At 38.8% G+C, this 18,404-nt stretch overlaps 1 protein-coding gene across 3 annotated transcripts in view; it reads left to right on the top strand.

Annotated features, from left to right (window-relative positions):
* pde3b (phosphodiesterase 3B) overlaps positions 1–18,404 on the top strand; it is a 51,150-nt gene that overhangs the window by 24,899 nt on the left and 7,847 nt on the right. For 2 of the 3 annotated variants that reach the window (XM_044189735.1, XM_044189722.1), the window contains exons 2-12: positions 9,622–9,672; positions 10,620–10,868; positions 11,634–11,785; positions 13,322–13,422; positions 13,534–13,765; positions 13,878–13,969; positions 14,490–14,653; positions 15,204–15,338; positions 16,026–16,137; positions 16,362–16,475; positions 17,658–17,857. In XM_044189735.1, the coding sequence (XP_044045670.1) occupies positions 9,622–9,672; positions 10,620–10,868; positions 11,634–11,785; positions 13,322–13,422; positions 13,534–13,765; positions 13,878–13,969; positions 14,490–14,653; positions 15,204–15,338; positions 16,026–16,137; positions 16,362–16,475; positions 17,658–17,857 (1,602 nt within the window). The remainder of the gene's footprint in view (positions 1–9,621; positions 9,673–10,619; positions 10,869–11,633; positions 11,786–13,321; positions 13,423–13,533; positions 13,766–13,877; positions 13,970–14,489; positions 14,654–15,203; positions 15,339–16,025; positions 16,138–16,361; positions 16,476–17,657; positions 17,858–18,404) is intronic. The other variant, XM_044189728.1, reaches the window with a different exon arrangement.

Genomic DNA, 18,404 nt, shown 5'->3' with positions numbered 1-18,404 from the left:
TAAACCTTCCTGTGGAAGACAAACACTCTCTGAGCTGTAGGGTGTAAAAGTAAAACCAATCCATTTCTCATTATATTTGATTTACAATGAAAACAGATTAGATGTTTTGAAAGGTGGAAAAATAAAAGAAAATCAAATGTTCAAAAGCTAAAGTAAAAAAGTTATCATTATTTAATAATATTTGGTCAATCAATACAGCTCTTACCGATCTAGTCATCCATCTATATTCTTGGCCTTCCTGCATATCTTTCTGGAGGATGCTAAAGTGATCCTAGGTCAACTGAGTGAGACAGTAAATCCGACAATGTGGAAGGTCTGCTGGGACCCTTAAGTATCTTCTGACGCTTTTTCTTGAAATGAGGACACACCTGCAGCCTCAGAGCAGCCTGAGTGATGTCTGGTCTTGCTTTCCCTTCCTGAGCCTCCAAGTGTTTTCACCGTAACTCATCCCACACTCATGCTTTCGCTTCTACAACTATGGCGGATGCAGCCTTCTAGCCTCTGTGCCTTTTTCATCCTTTTTGGGTTTCCCACCCCAAATCCCCAACCTCCTTCACAATAAGGCAAAGTGTTGCAAGCTGAATACAGACTTTCAATTATCAGCACTATCCAGGTGTCCAGAACATTTGGCCATACTGTACATCTGATAAAACCAGTTCCATGTCCCTTGGACTTGTTCAGTCTCTTGGCCTTAATGAAATAATAGTATTGGGAAGGAGCACCTTCCAACTTGGTTTAGCACACAGACTTTTCCTGCTATTTCCCAAATGGCTCATGGTGCCTCTTCCACTCAATTTTTCTGTCAGCCATGGTCTGGTCCATCTGCTTTTTTTCTGGGGACACAGCTGGCTGACGAATTCACAACAGCCAGGAAGCAGACAGCAACTGTTATCTTCCCTGCTTCAAAGGAATTAGTGGGTGTGTGCCTATAGGCCGTGTGCTGTATGTCTCCGGATTCATGTAAACAAAACGCCATAGTGAAACCACATGCTATGCCCCTGAGAAAGAAGATGAGAGAGCTATGTAAGGTACCATTCTGCTACAACAAACTACAGCCTTTGTTGACGTAAACCAGACAGACTTGGATGTTGAATTGGTGTTTTAGCTGATTAATTGTTTTTGTTTTGTCCAAAATCTTTTGGCCTGTTCTAGTACTGTTTTTGCTGCTATTTTCTGATTTAGATTTAGTCCTGAGATCACAAGTTCTTGCAGGTTTTAGTTGGATTAAGTTAACTTCATTAACATTAGCTTGTTCTTGTTGCATCTCTGGGGACAAAATTTATCACTTATCACAAAAAGCGTCATTATACTGCTTTGTCTGGCATGTGATTTTATGCCACACAATTGTATTCTATTCATTCTTAATGTAATCTGTATAAATAGGTGAATTTTGTCACGACATTGGGAACTCAATGCAAAACTGAGGACTAGTTGGTTATATTTAAATTCTACTTAGAAACTACTATCTACATCTATACAGCACAGAAAACAATTAAGACTGATTGTGTTACACTTACATCAGAGTTAAAGATGTCCCAAACAAAACACAGTTGCATACAAATTTGTGAATACTCACTGTTTTGTTCACTTTCTTACACCAGTGGGGGCGTATGAAAAGGCATCTGTAACTCAACACGGAAACTGGAATTAATGTAGCATAATCCTCAGAGAACAGCAAATATGGCTGTCTGGAGAGAGACAAAGGCTAGGAAGAATTAGGAAAGTTGTCTCATATCTTGCTTTGTGACAAAGGTCAAGCTTATGACCTTGAGGTGGGTGTGTCTGCATTGTGGGTGAAGGCATGTAGATGTACAGTTTTCAAAGCTTTCAATAGTACAAGATAGCAATCATACATTATTTGTTTAGTTCACAGGTTGGTAATAAGCATACCATCCTCATGTAATGTGGCATGATGCTAGGATGTTAAGAGGAATTGAATGAGTTTTCTCCATTTTCTAGAAACTTGATTTCACACCGTGTAATGGTGGCTCAGAGCAATCCTGTAATATGATGAAAACGCACCAGAAAATTTTGTAAAATATTTTTAGGTATGCAACTTTCTGGATGGTTTAATGGAAAATGTGTATGGCACATGTCTGTGCCACATAAATAGATCAGCTCTCAGTAATGACACTAAGTTGAGCAAAATACCAGAAGTTACGCTGTGCTCTTAGTTCTTCTAGTTTGGACACTCTTCAGGTGGGGGATTCTAAAACGGACATCAAAAAAACATTTAAGTTACAATGTTGCTACCTTGTTAGCCCCCTATAGCACATGGGTACATGGTGTCATGTAACCTAATGCCATAAAGATTATGCACATGCGTTGGATTGTTGTTGTCTGGCTAGTAACCTGTACTACATTGTGCTTTAGTATCACATGGCAGGTGATATTACTATGGGTTGATCTTCAGGATGGCTCTTTAAAGCCTAATAAGGTGGTCAGTTTCACTTGATAAAATGGGAGTGATGTTAAGATAAAGCCAGCTGATTTCTCTCACAACCCCATAGATGTAGAGGGTGTACACCCAGAATTTTGTATGCAGCATGTAGTTATTAAACGTAAACAGTAGGCTGGGAACTGTTTTCTGAACATACAGCTAAATAGGTAACTGTTAAGAGTAAAGGAACTCTCTTCTGCTGGAGTGTGTGCTGGATCTAACCAACCCATGGTCAAATCACTTCTTTGTAGTTGTGCACTTCAGAACAAGAAAAACAGATTATATATTACCTATATATTATATATACCTATATTGAGTGATCGGCAACATCACAACACTGTGATCTCAGGGAGTGTTGGAGGGACAAAGGTTTGCTTCTTTCCTGCCAAGATTATGGAGAAGTACATCTGTCATGTTTGTGGTCTTGTTGATGTATGATGGAAGTTGATGTTTATTTTTCACTGAATTAAATTAGGCTTTATGACAGAAGACAAACAGGCATCATTGTTCAACTTAAAAATAAGTTTACAATTTAAAATCCTTTGTAAACAGTAAACTAAACCCCATCATGTGCCTTTGTCGGACAGGTAGGAAGTCACAAAATGCCTTTTCAAAATCTGGCAGTTTAAATTTTGCCTTACTAGGGGCAGCTATCATACAGCATGCAAAACACTGTGTACAATCTTTTCTTAAATGAAAGTGTATTCTGTTAAATTTGGCATTACTCCAAGAAACATCAAACTTCAGTATTTGATACCTGCTGTTTGCTACCATTCTCCACCGGTCCTTGCTTTCCTAACATTAACATTTCTCCACACCTTTTGTTTTCTTTACCATAGCATGCTATGTCCCCTTCTGATTCTTCACTCTACATTTTTAGCAAAAATCTGTGGTGATATGTGCCCTTAAGAAGCGTCTATATCCTCTGCTCTATATGTAAAAAAAAACACTAGTTGCTGACAAGTATGGCAGATCAGCCCCTGAAATACCCTAAATACAGTGTGACGTGACATTAATTCCAAAGCCTATTTCATGCTCTTCATTAGCCTGGTGGGTGTCTCCCCATTGAGCACACTCTGGCTTCTATGAATACCCATAAAGTTTTGTACCGTGAAAATCTTGGGTGCCATTTTTAAAGAATGATATTTTGTTGGGTGAAATTAACACGTTATGTGCTCTGTGGTATAGTTTCTGTAGCTCCACCCCCTAGGAAACAGATAAGAAAACTTTGAAGGCAGTTGTTCATGCTCTTGTAGCATTTTGGCAACATATAGAAAAAGACTGTGACAGTTAATTAAAAGTTATTGTCATGGAAAATGCATAGAGATAATAATGAAAAACTGTGAGTTCTTCTTTAGCAATTAGCCAACAGCGGATTGTTTTGTTTCTGCTGCTCTGTTAAGTTTTGCAGAACTACAACCAGACTAATGAGACATGAGACTTGTAACTGTGTACTTGTTCATTCCTTGGATGGTTGGGATTTTTAAACTATTTTTGGAAAGAGATTTCATTGGTAGTATTTGTTTGTTTTTTTATTAACTGGATTGGTGACAAATAGGACAAACATCAAGCAGTGTACAAAGAAACAGATCTTGTCATAGAAGTACTTAAATACCCCAAATGACACTAATAGATGCTGGCATTTGCAGGGCAGACACGGAACAACACCAGTCCAGTGAAGTGGTAGATGAGTGTGAAAGAGAGGGATGACATTTTGCACAAGCTCCTTTCCCTATTCAAAGAATTTTCCATGGTCTTGCCAGGTTGCCCTGACAACACTGGTGACAGCCATATGCGGACTAGCCATCTGGAGTACCTTGAGTTTTCCCGTTGGGCCTGTTGACCTGTGGGCTGGTGGTAGGCCAAGCAACACAGATGCAAAAGGATTTTTACAAGTCTTTGGTTCTGGAGATTGTCTGGTTACACTGGGAGGAAGTACTTTATCTCTTCCCACCTTTCACAATTCATACATTTGTCATCTAGCAACTTCAATTTGATACATTCTTTGAACCACTCAGCAGAGAGAAACAGATTGTGTTGTGCATTAATTGCAACTTTGTAAAGCAGCTGACCAAAAATGTAGGGGAAAAAGGAGTTAAAAATATAGTACATTGAGACTATATTTGTCACACATAGAGCAATTAATTATATATATCGATTTAGAAAATCTATCAGCATGATAGCATACCTAATGCGATGTTGCTATCATGCTATCTACATTTTAAGTTTTGGTTTTTTTTTTTAGGTTTTAAATATATTTTAGTGAAGCAAAAGTTACCAAACTTCTGTCTATAGTGCTGCAAGATTTGGACAAAGAATATTATCAATTATAAAAAAACTATTGATAATTACAAATGTATCAATTGTTAAATTTCCTATGTTGTTTTTTTTTGTCAAGATAAATATTTTCTTACTATTTAAATCCTATAAACTTGAGAAATTCTATAAACATAATCTTGTGAAAAATTCAATATAACTATACAGAGGTTAATCTTAATAGTGTCAACGTGGCTTTTGAATTGACTCTATGACTTCAATGTCCAGAGACATTATGTCAAAAAAGTGGATAGAAAATAGTTAGTCACATGTCCTGTTGTATTAAGCTTTATTTTTATAGGGTAATGGCCACAAACCCAGAACACAATTGCGTGTTGTTTAGGTTGAGCTCCAGAAATGCTGCTGAATGCTAAAGGAGCACTACTATTACCATGTTGGACACTGCTTGTGGGCTTACAAACACACGCGTTGGCCCAAAATCTCACACTCGATTCATGTCCATTCACTGGTATAGTACTTTTTAGTTGTCTTTGTTTGCACTTGGTATATTTTGCAGTGTCTTTATCAAAGCCTTCTTGTCATTTTAAAGCTATCTTAACCACTTCCATATAATTGAGGTTGTTTGAACTTTTTTGTCAGTAACTTCCTCATCTTTGGTATGGGGTTAATGTAAGTTCGTTGTTGCACTCATTTTCTTTCTTCATAACCATTTTGTATTTATCTATGACAACCTCTGAGGAAAATGTAGTCAGATTAACTATCTATCATTGTTACCAAACACATTTTTTATAGAAAATTGGTGTTGAGTGATCATTTTATCGCCAGCATTAAATTCTTAAATGTGCAAACTCTTCCTTCCAGAAGAAATTATTAACATTTGTGCAACCTTTTAATGATTCCTGTTTTTCTAGGTAAAAGAAAATGTTGCATCTCAAGTATAGTATTTTATAGTATATTTTATTATATTGGTCCGTTTTGTGTGTGTTTGAGTGTAGGATACGTCTTTGAACTTTTTACCCAGACTGAGTCACTATAGAGACAGTGTTTTTAATCTCAGTCAGTTCCTTCCTTAGTCGCCTCAGCTGCTGGCCCACCATCAGCTAACCTGCCTGAGCTTTGGCACCTAGCCATTTCCTGGTAGATCAAGCTATGTCTGATCAATAGGACACACACACACACACTCTGCAGACCTCTCATCTGGTTAGCTGTCTTTCCTGAAAAGAATCAAGCCAGCCCGTGCTTCCTTTTCCTCTCTCCATATCATCTTTTCTTCCTGTGCGTGTCTTGACAGCCAGAGCCCAGACCTCGTTATCAGCAAGTGCATGTGCAGAAGGCTGCTGACGCTGTGTGTGTCGCTGCAGACTGACGTCAGCAGTGCCCGGCTCCTCTCCATACAAATGCCCTGCCTGCCTACCATTGATACCTTTTCTCTGTCCCCCACACTCTTATTAGCGTGTTTTTATCAGTTCTAGCACCTCTCACACCACGGAGCCTAGCTAAAATGACACGCAGGTGTAACAAAATGGCCGTCTAATCGCTTTCACAGGTTTATTGACTTCTGTTAGGAAATATTTACGACTTGTCTCATGTTAAATAACTGTGTTTATGTGAAGTGTTATTTTGATGTGTACTATATTTTTCCTGTGCATTTAAGTCCATGTTTGATTGTGTGCGTTATTGTTTTCTCTGTGTGGGTCTCTCCCGGTTTGCTTTGTATCTGTATATTCATGCAGGTGTGCATAAATATAGTGCAGTTTTTCCCCTTTTGGAAATACTTGCACCATAAATAATCTTCATACACATGCAGGTGTGCACACAGTGTTACACAGAATGACAGACACACTGGATATAGCCAGTTGTACAAGTCTAACAAGCTCTATCTGTGCCTGTATGTTTAAAAGCTAGCCTGGATTACAAAGTAGAGAAAGCAGTCTGATGTCGTTGCAAACATGTCAACATATTCTCAGTGTAAATATGAAGTTGTATATTGATGTATGATTAGCAGTTGCAAAAATGTGCCCACAAAATCAGACTATATACATTCCTCATTTTAAATAGTAGTTTGGGTTTATTGCATGATTTACAGTCATTTATATTGTCTACCTTTCTCAGCTTCCCTAACCCTAAAGCGAATGGTGAAGAAGTACTTGCAAAGTTGCAATAGCACAATGTAAAAATACTCCATTACAAGTAAAAACCATGTATTCAAAATTTTACTTTAAAAGTATTAGTATTATTGTATTATATAATTATAGTATTATATTGGATTATTATTTCAAATAGATTAACATGTAAGCAGTATTTTAATGGTAGTTTAAACCATATATACTAGTTACATCTATAACAATGCATCATATTTTATAAGATGGTCACATGATTCATATGTAAAATCTTAATCTGCACAGAAACCACTAACTAGCTATCAGATACATTTAGTGGAGAAAAACTTACAATATATCCATTTTTAAATGAATAAAAGTGTAAAGTAATATGAGATGGAAATACTCAAAGTGCAATGTACTTGTAGTGCTTGTACCTCAGTGTACTTGAGAAAAAGTCAGTTTCACCTAAATGTCTCAGAGGTGAGAAATAATATAATATGTTTGGCCGTCTGCGTCTGTGTATGCATGTGTGTCTGCATGTGTACACGTGTCTAAGTGCTGAGTTGTGTGTCTCTTTCTATGTGTCTGCCCTCATGTCATGTTTTCATAACATCAGTAAAGATCTCCTGTTCATTAAAATATTTTAATCTCATCACTGGCATAAGGCCCTAACTGTAAATAAGTTGTTGCTTGGCACACACTTTGATGGTGGTGGTGGTGGTAGTGCCCATTTAGCCAGCGTTTCCTGTTTCTGTGCTGTGTGAAAGTCGGAGAAGACGTGTTTTTGTGTATTGTGCAAAGATTATGCAGAGTTAAAGAGCTTACTGTAACGGTGAGGTGTAGACAAATTTTAGACATACTACGCTATATTGTGTGACTTTTTGAGTGTATCACTGTTATGTACTGCGTGTGTGTGATCGAGAGGGTCAGTATAAAATGGAATTGTCAACAGAACATGATCCTTTGGTTGAGATAAATTAATCTATTAATTTAAAAAGAAACGTAGACACAAACAGATACGATGTGCGCTTGCTGCAAGGCCAGGTTTTAGATTGAGATTAGGTATTAAACAAGCAGAAGGCCAACAACTCTGTCCTCCGGGCTGTCTCCCGCCATCTCGTTGCCATGGTGTATGGAGCATTGTTTGCTGGCCTCTATGTCGGGTTGCCATGGCAGGGCTTATTTGCCATATTAAATGTTTGGCAGCATTGTACAGATGCTGATGACAAACATCCCACTTTGATCAATGAAACAGTTACTGATTAGAGGAGATTGGATAGAGCCACTGATCTATTTAACCACCTTAATTATAGTTTTTATGTACTGTATGAATGACATGAAGAAAAGTGTATGTATAATATCAAATATTATCATTATATTACAGAAAGTTGGAAAGTAGTAGTAGTTGGAAGTAGTTTAGTTTTGCCATTTATATGTGGGACTTTTTCCCGTAATGTATTGTGTTTTTCTTATTAGATTAAAAACCTGGCCTTGCAGCTTTTGAAAATTGGCATATGTTGTTTTTGTAATCACAGAACATAGTAGAACAGTAGTGGAAATCGTAAAATCTAATTTAAAGCCATTCCCTAAAATGAAGAGAATTTGTTTTACTAAATAAATAATATTATAGTGTCTTATTGAAGTTCTTGACATTGCTGAATATGACCAGATGATTAATCCAGTGTAAAATCCTTTCCCATTTTTAATGTAGTATTATGTGCTTTGATTATTCCTGACAATATGATGACTGGCTGAGATGTTAAAAAGAAGGCTATATGAGGGTGTGTGTTTATAGCTAGGTTGTGGTTGATAGTGTTTGTGGAGGTGCTTCTCAAATGAGGCTTAATCCTCTGTGTCTCTCCCCCTTGTGGTGTGGGGTGAGACTGCATGGTGACTTTTTACAAGAAATGTATACTGCTGCCTGGATTTTACATGGTAAACTGCTATATTTCTCCCCATTAAAACATGAATGTAGACTTAAAATCGATGTCCTTGTCGTCAGATCATTGGACACAGATTTATCACAAATTGTAGACTTTATGTTTTCTATTGTTATGCTGTCAAAAGTAATAGATTTCAGTGCTTTCACTTATATGTGCATGGCTGAAAAACTTAAATGCACATGTTAAGAAAATCTTTGAAAGTATAACTGTACTGTGTAGCAAACCTAGTTAATGGCTACGTTAACTAATTAATTTCTATCAAATTTGTATTGTATTTATACTTGAGTTAGAGGATTAGGTTATTTCAGGTCCATCAACTTAGTGTTATACAACCTGCATCACCTTCACCGCTCCACCACTATACACTGCTGTAACGTGTGAGAGCTCCTGTTTGGTTACCAACAGATAGCTTGGAAATGCTGCTGATTGACGTAGTTGGATCTAGATAAGATCTCATAGCTCCGCTGTAGACGCACCACGGTGGTTTTAGTGGTTTGCTTTTCTTCTTTTGCTTTCAGTGAAAGGCCTCAGTCTGCTGTCGCTAAGGCAGTGTGCATTAGCATACCTGTAGTAGAAAGTGCAACATGTGGTGCAAGAAAACCTTAATGTAAACTGTTACTACACTGTGTGTTTAGATAACAGGTAGATAACAGGTAGAATAGACTAGCAGTTAGTAGCTAGTTGCTGACCTGCCAGTGCCCCCGCTGAAAAGTCATAAGGCAGTTTGCTGAAAGTGGAGCAAAGGTCAAAGCCTGTGTTCTTTCTATGTAAATACATTTCATATTCTCTGTTATGGCCAAACACATATACAATGATGACATTTGACTGACAGTTTATGTGTCTCTCTTGTGTTTTTCAGATGATCTTGTGGGACTGGGATCTGAAACACTGGTACAAACCACAGTATCAGGTCAGTGCTGTGTTTATTTCAGCTCATATGTTTTTGGAGCATAAAGGTACATGTGCATGGATCATTCAGGTAACACAGAGATAATACAGGTCTTTTCAGATGGAGTGGTCTCTGATCTTTATCTCTCACCTTTAGGACATTCAGTTCTTTTCCTGATTTTTTTGGATAGGCAAAATTCACATTGTGTAAAACCTGGCATACAATGACCTTGGAATAGTTGTCATGCCGCATTTTATCATACTGAGACACATTCTTTGTCTTGTTTGAACTATTTGTGTAATCTTTCAAAGAATTTAGGTCCCACAGACCAAAAATCATTATTTGTAAACCAGAACACTTTTCCTCATGAAATCTGCCCTAAAAAAAGCAAGGATTACACCTGTTTTGTGCTAGACTGCTCTTACAATTTATGGGACATCACTTTAGATATTAGCCTCCCAATATACTGTAGTTGTTGTTACTGTTGTGTAAAAGGCTAGAGGAAGAGAAGAGTGATGAGGAGACAACAGGAGAGGAATGAGGTGGGAGAAGAAGCTAGCAATAGTAAATATCAAGAAAGTCAGCAGTGGGAAAATGGGATTCTTGAAAGAAATGAAGATGGAGCAAACAAGATTGAAGAGAGAGATGGAGGATCGTTATCAACATTGTGTACCTGATACCATTGTTCCTACCACAATACCACTAGCCCAAACAGCCTTTTGCGTTAGAGACATGAATCAGTAGATTGTCACCTATTCTGTTGTCTATATTACAGTGCACTCCAGCAGGAGGCTATTGGACAACTCTGTATCAAGCCATAAGCCAAAATTTGGGATCTATTTTCAAGCAAACTGACAACTCACAAAACTTTTCCAAAAACATTTTTAAAACAGAGTACTTTTTTGTGTTCAAATAATGTGCTGCTCTGAAGTTGCTCTCTGACAGTGCCTTTTGCGTGCATATGGCAGGGTGCAGTGAGCGGCAACGGCGTGGATCTTTCAGTCATCAACGAGGCCAGGAACCTGGTGTCGGACCTGCTCATGGACTCGTCTCTGTCACCACACACCATCTCAGCTCTGCGCAGCATCTCCAGCCTCATGGGGACATTTTCAGGCTCCTGCCGCCCCAGGGTCAACCCTTTCACCCCCTTCCCAGGTTTCTACCCCTGCGATGAGGTGGAGGACCCTGTAGAGAGGAGTGACAGGAAAACCATTAAGGTGGATATAAGCATTACTACTGCACCAAACTAGTATGGATACATAAAGAGATGAGTAATAGGCCATTCCAGTCAAAAAGTCACAGTACTGAAGGAGCCCCGGTATCTAAACTTAGGAACTAACTAACTACTTAAAGTTCCTTCAGTGCACTCCTGTTTGCACTTCCATCTCAGTAACTATGCAGCATTGCTGTAAGCCCACAGTGTTATGTGTAATGCAATATCAAGTAAATTAATTATCTATTCTTTTTTTGCATTTTCCCCTTTTCTTACAATTTGGAATAGCCAATCGCCCATCTACTGCAGTTCTTGACACTGATACTGTAACTACCACTTGGTTATCCTGGGAAGTGCGTTGACTGACTAGTCGTGTGAAATATGATTTAATACCATGAGAAAGGATTTTGCAACTTTGGCAAGTTATTGTAGCGTCATTTTATCCTCTATCTTGATGATCACAAGGTAGTTAACAGAATTACGGCTTTCACATATTTGATTGGTCAAATGACATGTTGTGTTGTCGTGGTGAATGTTCAGCCAGGTTAAACTTTTTGACCATACGACCCTGTGTTGGTCTTCTGTTGGCCTCTTTGAAATGAATGAATGAGGCTGCGTTTTTTTGACGCTGTGTTGTTGTCAGTCTGAACGTGGCTTAAGTTAACAAATGCTCGTAGCTTTTAGATGTGATAATGTTGTTTACATGACAAGCATGTACAGTTGGTGTATAAAACATATATCTATACTGGAGACTTCCTTTGCCCATCAGGGTTTGAGCAGTAGAAACAGCCTCCCCACCCCTCAGCCCAGGCGGAGTTCCACCTCCTCCTCATGCTCCACACTCCCTTCTCTTGACTCTGCCTCTTCACGCTGGGAACGCAACAGTGGCAAGAGACCCCACCCTGACCTCAACTTGACCAGGTACCAACACAAACACAACTGTACACTTTACAACCTTCCAGAAACACACACTGTCTTCAGGGCTATACTTTACCCTGAATCTGCCCAATTTTGGATTAGATTAATGGATGTTCTTGTAAGATCTGAATAATGTGACTGTACTCCAGCTAAGGTCTTCCTCAGGTGGCTCAGCAGCACCTGTGCACAATGAAATAATTTATTTTTGGTCTGTCCTAAAAAAGTTATGAATGGGCCTTAGTGAGTTCTAAATAAGCAAGAAATCATCTTCCTATAAAAATAGTAATAGAAATAGTAAACTTCACAGGAAACCAGGTCAGCTGTGTATCATACATGCTTCTTGAGAGGACCAGGTGAAAAATGTAGATCACATTTGGTTTTGACTATAGAAGCCGGATTTGACAGTTAAAACTGTAAATATTGTTCTCTCAAGTTTGCAAGTTTGCTTTTGCCTCTGTTCTTTTACATCCCTCCTTGTCTCACTACACATCGTGCTACAGCATATCACAGCTTTATCATCATATCACTGAGTCTAAACAAAGATTTTCTACTCATCAAGTCGCCTCGTGTTCCCTATGCTTAGGTGTTACTTTTATTGCCCGAACGGAACATTGGTTGTACTAAAAACATTTAATGCATGTCTGATTTTACACAATAAATTATCATAAAAAGTGAAGTTATTCTGCGCTTTTGTAAACATGTCACTCAGTTATCTTCAGTACTTGTCACTGTCCATACTGTGAGGAGGTAATTTTCATATTTTGAACCGTAAACAAAAAACAGCTGCTTGCTGCCTTTGTTGAAGCTGTTTGTGTGTGAGAGAGAGAGAAGCGCAAAGTTAGCTAGCTAACCCACATATCCTGCTTCATGGGACAGACCAGACCCTTTTGACTCATCAGCTGAGAAACAGTATTTGTCACAAATTACAATACTGACTGTGCCTCTGAGTTTGTTTTATAGCAGTCTGAACATTGCAGTGTTCCATCACTTCCTTTCATTCTGTTTCTGCCGACATCAAAATGTACCTGTGAACCCTGTGAGTTTCAGCTTGCACAGAGAAACCAAAAGCAGAAGGAGTTGTTAACGTGTCATAGTGTCATCTCAGATCCGCATTTTACACAATCAAGGAATGAGTTTAACTGGATTATAATAACGGTACCTACTGAGAGGAAATCAGGTTTCTTTTGTAAGAAATCCATTACACAGTGTTCAATTTACTTGAACAACAAACTTGATATGTGGACACTGGGGTGTGGTGTCTATATGGCTCCACAGGATGGCAGTAGAGGACTAGCTATGTTGGCTGATGAGCTTCTTTAAGTTGAAGATCATCATGTTCTTTTTGTTCTAAGTGTTAAATGACTGACTCAATAGAGGATAGTGTAGCCTTGTACCATAGTCCTTTTTGCACAAGATGGGGCAAAACATCTTACAATGAGACAACTTCAAAAGAATATTCTTCACATCTGTGTTAAAAGTATGCTGAGAGCTAGAAGTTATTTTTTAGAGCCAGTGTTATATATGTGTTTTGTGCTCTAGCCCAGGTCTGTCTAATGGGCCAAATGCAAACCTGCTCACCATTCCCAAGCAGAGGTCTTCCTCTGTTACCCTCACCTACCATGCGGGGCCCAGGAGAGCAGGTGACACTTAACCATAAAACTTCCCAAAGGCACTACATTTTGATTAATTGGTCATGCTTTGACTGAGTCTCATGCCTTTCTCTTTTCTTGTCCTCCCTTCGTCCTCTTTAGGCACATCTCCGAGCCTGAGTCCAGTCACCTCACCAAGCCACGGCCCTCTCGCAGTAGGTGCTGGTTCTTCATCGTCCTTCGTCACTCGACCGCCTGTGGAGTTCCCAGACACGGCTGACTTCCTGACAAAGCCAAGTGTCAATCTGAACCTGCACAAGCCCTTAGGCTACACCCTCAGCTCAACTGATTTCCAGCAGGCCATCCGTAGCTCCACCTTCCCTCTCTGCACCAGGTGGGACCTGCAGTACTGAAGTAGCATGTAACTGTGTCTGTTGTGTTAGTGTTTCTAACATTTAATAATGTACTGCAATTGATCATGTCTGTGATTGTCGTGTCCATTCTAGCTGTGGTCGGCAAATGCTTAAGGGAATTTCCAGCGGTGATACAGGGGAATTTCATCAACCATTTACCAGTGAGGCCCAACGCAGGCGCTCAGGTACATACAATTACATTTAATACACATAATACAGTGTACAGTTCAGGGGTTAATGCTGCCCTCTGCTGGACTCCAACAATAATGCAAGTTGATGCACACAAACACAGACAGAGGTGTATGTATTTTCCCTATTCTTACTTATACACTAAAAATAAGCTTTGTTTCGTCAGTGGTTATCTAAAATCACTGTCAACTATGTTAATGGCATTAGCAACATTCTGGTAATAGCTAACAGTTTTAGGTTTCATTTTCTTTTTTTCTATTCAGTTTAAAACAGTTACCTATTTTAGGCAAGTCATTTTTAAAATAGGTAAAAGAGAGTCTTTAATGTATGCTAGTAATTCTAGTATCAAAAGCCCATTCAAATACTTGTACAATGTATTCATTAATATTCAATTTAAAATTAAAACACATGGTAACAAGAGTAACAAAAACAAACTTTTTATTATAATTTGTATGTATGTGTGTTTGTGTGTGTCCATATACTCACGGGTTTCCATTCACTGCTCTGTGTATGCAGCAGGTGAAGGGCTGGAGTTCACAGGAGAGCCTCTGATCAGGGAGGAGAGCGTGGAGGTGGATGTGTCTGGGGATGGCGGGCCTGACGTTGCAGGGAACCAGGGGCAGGCAGAGGAGGAGAAGGAGAAGACCCCAAGCACAGACCAGCAGACTCAGGAATCAGAGGTGTGCTTGGTCAGAGGGCTTCTACTTAAAATATGAGTGTCTACTGCAGCACAGCAGATGGAACAGTTATTCCATTTGTCATGTTGTTTGTATTTTTCCTTCACATAAGCGACCATATCAGCCCTACCTGCCATAGTTGCATTTCATTTAGCTCATACTTTTATCTAGACTTGCTTACGATGATTAAGGGGGTTCAGTTTGTATTCATGAACACCTGAACATGTGGTTGTGTTGAGAGTCGAACCCACAACTTACTTAACTATTTAATTAGCATCACTTGGGTTTCCATATCCAGCTGACAATTCATCTGACCTGTCATGCCCCTTCATTCAGCAAACCTCCTTTTGTTGTTAAAACTTTCTAGCTGTGCCAAATGCTTCATTATATGCTTAATTTGTTTTATATCTCACAGACCTTCTTGGATTAGTGTAGTCTATGTGTCAGACTATTTCAGTGTTCTGTATAATGCATGTTTTTGCATGTTCAGAACATTATGTGTCAATAATATCTGTGCTACTCTCTACAACATGTGCATTTTCTGGGTCTCTAGGGTGAGCAGGAGTTCAGACTAGATCCTATTCTGGAGGACCATGAGGCTGTCATGGAGAGGATGAACACCTGGAACTTCCAGATTTTTGACCTGGTGGACAAAACAGGAGGGAAGACCGGAAGGATACTCAGCTATGTTAGTACAACAATCACCAACCAATCATCTCCTGTACCTGTAGTAGTATGTGTTTTAATCGGTCGGTCTGTCCACTCCTGATAAACCTCTTAAGAAAAGCAAATAGTTCTATTTAGTGGGACATAATGATCATTGCTGCCTGCTGGCACAGGCCCTGAAGGCAGCAACTTTTAGCCTTTTAGTCTAAATTTAATATCCCCATGCCTGGTTATGTAAAGAATTTAAGGGTTTTCTGAAAAGAGATTTGTGTGACCAACCAATTTTTGTAATTTTGGTAACCAGAGTGCAATACTGGTACAGCTTAGTGCAACTTGAAAAAGGGTTGGAACAGGAAAAAGGTATTGTTAGTAGAATGAAAACAGTATAGAGGTGGAGTTGGTGTGGATTTTAATAGTGGCCAATCACATCAGCTTTTCAGCAACAGTACAGTTTCCTAAAGGCTCCCAAGAGAGACACTTCAATTATAATTATTACAAATTTCAGTAAGTGCAAATGATTTCTGTTTTTCAGCTTGAAATTACATTTTAGTATTTCAGCAGACAGTGAACATCTTGTCTATGCATAATGATGTGTACAAAGTTATTTCAATGTTCAATGTATTTTAATGTTCCACTAAACAAAATTGATGGCGCTGGTTATCTTGTATTCTGATTGGTGTTTCAGTGAAGCTGGCTTGTGTTTCCCCAGGTGACATACACCCTTTTCCAGGATACGTGTCTGTTTGAAATTTTCAAGATCCCTGTGAGGGAGTTCATGACATACTTCTGTGCTCTGGAAAATGGCTACAGGGACATTCCCTGTGAGTGTTACACTGTGTAGTATTCAAGAAATTCAAAGATATATATTTGATTTTTATGTGTTATCCCAAGATGTTCATGTGTTTTATTGGATGAATTAAGTACCTGTTGTGTGGCCAAGCTAAGATGCAGTTTTATTTGGCCATAAATGATCTAATGTCTCAAATATTGCTGGTGTACATGGTAAAATAAACTAATTTAAACTCTTATGGTTAAAAACACACAGATCATAACCGGGTCCATGCTACTGATGTGCTCCATGCTGTCTGGTTCCTGACCACTCGACCAATCCCTGGGTTCCAGCAGATTCACAGTGAACATGTGACAGGAAGTGACACAGGTGGGCTCATAAACTCATAGGTCATAGATCGTTGTTAGCGGTTGTGGAACACAGGCTGCACAGCAATCATTTTAGGCTAAATGCACGATTGCGTCATTTAATCTCTGATGTGTAGATCAGATGTTAGCCAGTTTCAAACATTTTGAGTAGTCTGAGGGTTTTTTTTTATCATTCAGTCTCTACTCACATTTTTGCACGAGAGCCTTCACACATTAACTGTCCTAAATAGACCTTTTTGAATTTTTAAGAAATATACATGAAAGTTGTTTTTACATAGTTGTTCCCAGTGGAGTAAAAAAACCTTCAAAATGTGGCTTGCATAGAAGTTGTCACCTATACAGTATATGCAGAGGTGTGGTACCTTTTTGATGTCTTGGGTCAGGCCATAGTCACAAAATAATCTTAGAAGAAGAAATTTCTGATTTGGTCAACTTGAGGAGAATAAACTTCTGAATAATTGGAATTCCTGAAAGAACATTTCTCGCATCCTACTTGTCCGAGGTTGAAAAGAGATGAAGAGAAGTTTTTAGGCTTGCAAATAAAAATCATAATTTTAACCGGGCATTGTGAGAAGAGGTAGAGGACTTTTTAAAAACCTTCTTAGGAAAATAGATTTTTGTAGTGTAGTGTACACTACTACATCTTTAAGAAAACTTGGACCAATCATTACTTGGCCACCTGCTGATGTCAGAAATAAAGTAATTCTGACTGATTTTGTTCGTGGCTTTTAGAAGAAGAAGTCTTTATTTATGGGATGTGGCCTTTACTCCCATAACACAGATGGTTTGGTTTAAAATGCCGAGATTCCCAGGCTCGTCTCTGCTGATGATATTTCAGCTCAATTAGAAATTACCTGAGGCTTATCCACTGACGTCTCCCACTGAGGCTGCCAGTACAGCTGTCATTTAGATAAGAGGGGACAGAGAGAAGGGGATGATATGAGGAATTGAAAACAGTACAAAAAACACTAAATAAATGAGAATAGAACAGGATTTGTATGTGTGGCCATATTCAACAGTTTCTGTGTCCCCCTCTTTTTTGCATTTGATCCAACTTCTGCTGAAATTGTAGAGAATGGTCAAAATTTAACCTGATTTTACAAGGACTGTGTAGGTCTATACCTTATTTTTCATCACTGTGACATTCATCGACATCCATCTTGTTTTTTTTTTCATGTTCCAGATTCAGATAGTGGGATCTCTCCAGGCAGGATATCCTACGCCTCCTCCAAAAGCTCCTCGATTTCAGATGACAGCTATGGCTGCCTGGCCTGGAACATACCTGCCCTGGAGCTCATGGCCCTTTATGTAGCAGCTGCAATGCACGACTATGACCATCCTGGTCGCACAAATGCCTTTCTAGTAGCCACTAATGCATCTCAGGTAACCTGCAGCAATTCTTGGTATTTGCAAGTGTTGTAGATTGAATCAACAAACTTATTTTTGCTCACTGGGACACATAAACACACTCATGTTTACAGAAACAAAGGATCAGATGTTCCAAATATGGGTTTATTCACCACAACTGTTGAAAATGGTGTTGAAAGATCGAGCATATACATAAATAACTGAAGGACAGACAATCTTGCACTGTTTTTTGATTACCTCTGCCAGTCAGCATACATACCCAGTAAGTTGATGACACCACGAACATTGGTCCTGCACTTTTGTACACCTGGGCAATTCTGGACTTGATGTCTCACACACAGTGTTGGATGTCAGCTTTGCTTTTCAAATTTGCCACCTTCATATTAAACTCAACTACATCAGTTTTTTCTTTGTCTATTTGTAAATCTTCTCAAACTAGGAGACCAATTTGCTGGCTATCTTTTTTTTTTACTTTTCTCTTATCCCTGTACAATTTATACATGTGTATGTGCCCTATTACTGCAGTTGTCCAAGCTTTCCATAGAAATAAATATCCTCAATG

The sequence above is a fragment of the Siniperca chuatsi genome, linkage group LG1, assembly GCF_020085105.1.
Source record: "Siniperca chuatsi isolate FFG_IHB_CAS linkage group LG1, ASM2008510v1, whole genome shotgun sequence".
Taxonomy (NCBI): Eukaryota; Metazoa; Chordata; class Actinopteri; order Centrarchiformes; family Sinipercidae; genus Siniperca; species Siniperca chuatsi.
Note: the sequence above shows the minus strand (reverse complement) of the source record. Positions and strands in the feature narration are given on the sequence as shown.